We start from the raw sequence: 5375 nt of genomic DNA, 5'->3' as shown, positions 1-5375 counted from the left end.
TAGTGAAATTTGGGTATTTCAGTGGCAATCATAGGAACTTTTTTATGCTCCTACTTCAGGACTTTGAGCATTGCTCTTTAAGCTTAAGTTCAATTATTGTGAAGAGAATCGGGAGTCTGAAATATCTTCCATTGACCATCACTTGTCAGGCATGTTTATTAAACCATGTATCTGTTGTTTAGTAATAAATCGCGTGCAAAGCCACAGATAAGTGATAGTATTATATAACTACCCCTTAATTAAGTTTTTGTATTGTTGGCTATTCGCGGAGAACCTCATTAGGGGCCATGTCTTGTCACACTAAATTTGCTCTAAATCAGTTATTTATTATTTGATGTAAATAATTTTTGTGTCAGTAGATGTGTGATAATATCCTTTAAAAACTATTATTCGTGTAATTCTTTAGAAAAACTGCTAACCTTTCAGATACTTAAAGTTTTAATCACCGCCATTTTTAAAATACTAAAGATAATTTCATGATATGTTTTTAGGTAACTGTTATCATAAACATTTGAACCAAATTTGATATAATTGAAATTGTAATTTTTTAAGATAATAATTGTTTATAAAAACACATACAGATAGACAGATGTGAAACAAAGAATCAGAGACCAATGTTCATATGTTGAATTATGTTTGTCTTGACCTGAGAAATACGTACATAACGTGATATACTGTCCAGAGAGTTACGGGACATTCTGTATAACCATTGCTGTACTAAAATATATCTAAACATTCTACTTATTGAAAGACGTAAAACACAAATTTTGAAATCTCCAACACCTTATTTATTTTACACACTATAGGTCACGAGTAAAGGGTTCTATGATCTAATGTCCATTAAAATAGCAAAAAAAGTTTTTTGTAAATTGTCAAAAACACAATACCTCTAGTTTCAAAGCCTAAAATTCATCCTATGTTATTTTTATTTATACAATTGAAGAAGGTAAGAGGAGGGTATTATTCGTTGTACTTTTCTGTGTAACTAATGACTGAATTCACATTTTTTAATATTATCTACTCTAATTTATGAACATTTTCATTTATTTTTGCAGTCTATTGCTTCATTGTACCTATTTACCTGTATGTTCATTTATCTCTTCAAATAACTTCATCAATGGCAAATTTCAAATCCATTACGTACATAATGCAGGACTGAACCCTGTATGATATAATACAATTATCGTAAGAGAGTACAGTAAATAAAATTGTACATTACCTAGTATATTACTAATACAAGGTATTGCTATATCCTTACAATATTTCTTATTATTAATCTACTCTAACTTTACATACACTTTCTACCCTTTTGAAGTTCTTCTGATCTGTGTTGAAGAATAATCCTTCGCAATTGGTACTTTATTAATTAATGTGTCCTTTTTTTGTTGAAAGTTTATCACTGGCGATGGTCACATTTCGTTAAAATTTTCATCGTTATATATTTCTTCCTTCCACAGCGATGTATTCAGGATGGTTAAAGTGGGTTTAAGGGCCATCGACATCCCATGCAGAGGGATAGCGTCTTACATCCGAGTAACGCCACTTTTGAAGAAGGGAAGGTCAGCTCTCTTCTAGCCCCCCAGTCCAACCGGACAGGGAAGGGCACTCAATCATTTCAAGGCTAGCAACATCCATTAACACTCCACCCTGTCCAACAATCATTGTGAGCACTAAATTAGACTTCTCGATCTTTCCTTCCACACCAATATCTAAATATTTGCGGTCATTGATTTACTGCTCGTGAAAATCGAGAGTTTCCCAGATATAAGTGACAGTTTGGTTATGCAGTGTAGGTTCAACTAATATATCCTCTAGAAGTTAAACTTTCTGGTAACAGAGTCAAGAAAATAACACAATAAGTTTGTATTATTGGAATATATCCTCTTTCTCATCTTTCATAAGCTCTACTAGATAAGGTTGAACATAAATAAAACAAATTGAAAACTAAAAGGTGTGTGATGATATTGTACATAAACATTAAGTAGTGCCTGACTGGTACAGCAGTATAAAGTTTGGAGAGGGAGATTGGACTCAACCGTCTTTTTACTTTTAAAGTTTTGCATGTACAGCCTTATGTAACTATTAGGGAGTTTCACAGATTTTACGCAGAGGGTGGACTTTAATCCTCAAATGTAGGGTTATAATTTTAGGTCAATACTTATAATAATGGCAAATGACATGAATCCGACAATTCCTTCTAAATAGTATTTTGTTAACATTAATAAAATTTAATCATGTACGGTTTCATGTGCTTTATTCCTAAACACTAAACTTCTGAGCTGTTAAGGTATATTTAATAGTTTAATGTAAGAAATGTTGTACCTTTTCACTTTAAAAGTGTCATATTTCTGAAAAATGTTATTAATCATTGATTAGGTTAGTGAATTTTTATTAATTTATTTATGATTATTACGTCTTTGTTTAGAACTTTGAATTTTACAGTAAAACTGCGGCTTTGCTGCTTCTATTCCTTTAAACTTTACCTATACAGCGCATAAAAGACACATAATCAATAAAAATAACAAAAAAAAATCAAAGTATGTATCCTTTGTACTGCTAATTCAATAAGAAATTATGTTCTTGTTCACTAAACTCATGAAAATGTGTCTAATTAAAAGTGACATGATGACAATCTCTAAACGATAAAAGCATTGGCAAAATCATCCAATTCATTATCTAATAAATATTATAACAGCGTTTTCGTAGCGGTAATCATCAATTTTCGTGTGGAAACTTAATTGTAGACCAATACTTAATTAATATTTTGGTGGCACTTCGCTTTTTTAAAAAGGTTTATTATTTCTGATGGGTGCACGTTACTTAAATAATACATCGGTTTTTGTATTTATTACAGAAATAATGGTAATCTCATTTATAGTTATATCCAAAACCTAGTAAAGATTCATAGAAATCGAGTGTTTTAAACAAGAAAAGATAGTATATATAAACATATATACTATTTGTTCGTGTTTAATACATTCGAGTTCTATGAATTTTTACTGACAGATTGTTCTAATCTATCCCAAACACGTGTGAAATGAGATTTTTTAATTCCTCGTCTGTAATGAATAAAGAAGTAGGTAGTGCAATAAAATCATTGCATGGAATAGTATAAATATGCACAGATTTATTTTTACTAGATAACAAGAGAACGTTCACGAATGATAGTAATGTAAACTTGATATCCACGTGGAGAAACCAGATAAATACCCCAGGCTCACACTCTGTGAGACAGTAGGAAAGCCGAAGCCTAACATACAACATGTACTCTCTTGTTTTAGGTAAGATATATTAAAAAAAATATTATATCAAATTGAAATAAAATACTTTTATTCACATACGTAAATAGAATTCGTATTAAGCTAACACGTGATTTATTAAAGCTAATAATACAGAATACAGTACTTTATTTAGAACTGTTAATGGCTTCATGAATATTTTTACACAGTAACGTCTGAGGTCTTGTATCCGTGATGATTTATATTTTTGTATCATTTGAATCTATTCCGTACTCGGGTTATATAAAACATTAAAAATACTTAAATGAATAAACTTATACAGTATTCCACAGCTACGGTATTTATTTAAATTTCTAGTAACACTGTCAGCTCGGGGTCATAAAATATACAATCCTTACTAAGACTTTATTTAAACCCTACTAATACGCTTCATCTAAATCCTTCTGAGAAGTGTCGATAATTAAGGACATAAGGCTTGTCTAAGGCGTACGTGAATATATTTTATAACGTTATTTTTTAGATTGAATTAAACCTGAGCTGATTTTTATGGAAATCAATACCACTGAAGTTATTATTATATTTTACAGCATAACTCGAATTTTATTTTACGTTTTATTTTTTTCTAATTTGAAGTGCTTCCCATTGATGACAAATTTCAATTTTGGTACATTTCATCATTCGTAAAATGTAGGTAAGGAAATAATAAAATTATCATTAAAAATTATTGAATAATAATAAGAAACCAATTGATCGGTAATTAAGTAATATAAATTAGACTAATTATATTATAGTGTCTATTTTAATAAGGATTTAAAAGTAAACAGATTTAAAGCTACGCATTTTTTACAGAAATACGGTTCAACTCGTAACCACCAGGATTAATCACAATTCAATGTTGAACTGAGATGAGGGTTCAAGTTTTCATGAAAAGTGGGCTTTCCTTTCCCTCTTTAATAACATTTTTAGTTTTCTTCTTGGTGTGCTTTTTAAGATTAAGGAAACTGAGATCACATACATATATAACTCTTTACTTTTATACTATATTTGTATATTCTGTATTTGGCATGTTTCTTTATGTCGAAATTTTAAAGAATTATAATGAAGTTTTTTTCTGTTTCCCCCCCCCCCCGTTTATAAAGTTTCAAAAATTGTTATTTTTCAAAACTAGAAGATATTACTGTTATTTATGTTTTGTTTTTAAGTTAGTTACTGATTATGTCAGATAATTTATTTATTTGCGTAAGAATACTGTAAAAAGAGTAAAATGTGCTTATGCACCATTTAACTTGACAACTAAAATCGTTACTTTAGTAAAATAAATTGTAAATTCTTTTATATATTAAACTTAATGTTAAGCAGGATGAAACATACATATTAAGGAGAGAATACTGTGGAATATTAACAATAGTTCTAAAATATATACTTTACAACTGTGATAAAAAAATGTCATAATTTCCAGGACTCGTTCTAAGCTGCACGGCAGTCCTTGCTACGCCATCCCCCTTTCCCGGACCGTATCCAGAACCTTCGCCTTACCCTGGACCTCAACCAGCTCCTGCTCCCTTCCAAGGTGGAAGGATGAGTGGTCCCTCTCCTGTAGCCCAGCCACGTCCACCGCAATCAGGCCCTAGTGCGGAAGCTGATGCTTACAGACTATATGGATCGAATCTAGGCCTATTAGGAGGTGTTGATGTTGTAGTAGACCCATACCGGTACGATTTAGGATGCACAGGATTAGGATACTCACCATATCCTGTATCAAGGTTCCCTGGATTTGGATTTGGGTATAATGCCGTTGATTTCATCTTGTAGATGTATTTATAATTTAGTTTATAAGTAAATGATTTCACTTTAATAAACCTGAATTATTTAATACAAATTATGGCTCATTTATACTTCCAATACTACACCTATATATTTTTGTGATGTAAATTAATCAATGATAAGCAAAAAAATACATCAAATCTGATTCAGAATTAAATAATTTCAGTTTCTTCAAAATACACACAGTCAAAGGCTTTTGAAAGGTCGAGAAATATGCTGAGCACTTAAGCTGATGGTAGAGACCGATCTGACTAGTAAATCTACTATAGGGTTGTCAATTCTGAAAGATGTGCTTGGTACATGAACAGTTGT

General features: G+C 30.9%; 1 protein-coding gene across 1 annotated transcript; it reads left to right on the top strand.

The window, feature by feature from the left end:
* The first annotated feature begins 1320 nt into the window (after positions 1-1320).
* Positions 1321-5118, top strand: LOC124366593 (lipid transfer protein EARLI 1-like). Its single transcript, XM_046823189.1, has 3 exons — positions 1321-1327; positions 3244-3281; positions 4699-5118. Exons 2-3 carry the CDS (start codon positions 3263-3265, stop codon positions 5049-5051), a joined length of 372 nt encoding a protein of 123 aa, XP_046679145.1. The 5' UTR covers positions 1321-1327; positions 3244-3262; the 3' UTR covers positions 5052-5118.
* The last annotated feature ends 257 nt before the right edge of the window (positions 5119-5375 follow it).

Source organism: Homalodisca vitripennis, chromosome 7 (assembly GCF_021130785.1).
Source record: "Homalodisca vitripennis isolate AUS2020 chromosome 7, UT_GWSS_2.1, whole genome shotgun sequence".
Classification (NCBI taxonomy): Eukaryota; Metazoa; Arthropoda; class Insecta; order Hemiptera; family Cicadellidae; genus Homalodisca; species Homalodisca vitripennis.
This window is presented reverse-complemented; position numbering and strand designations above follow the sequence as displayed.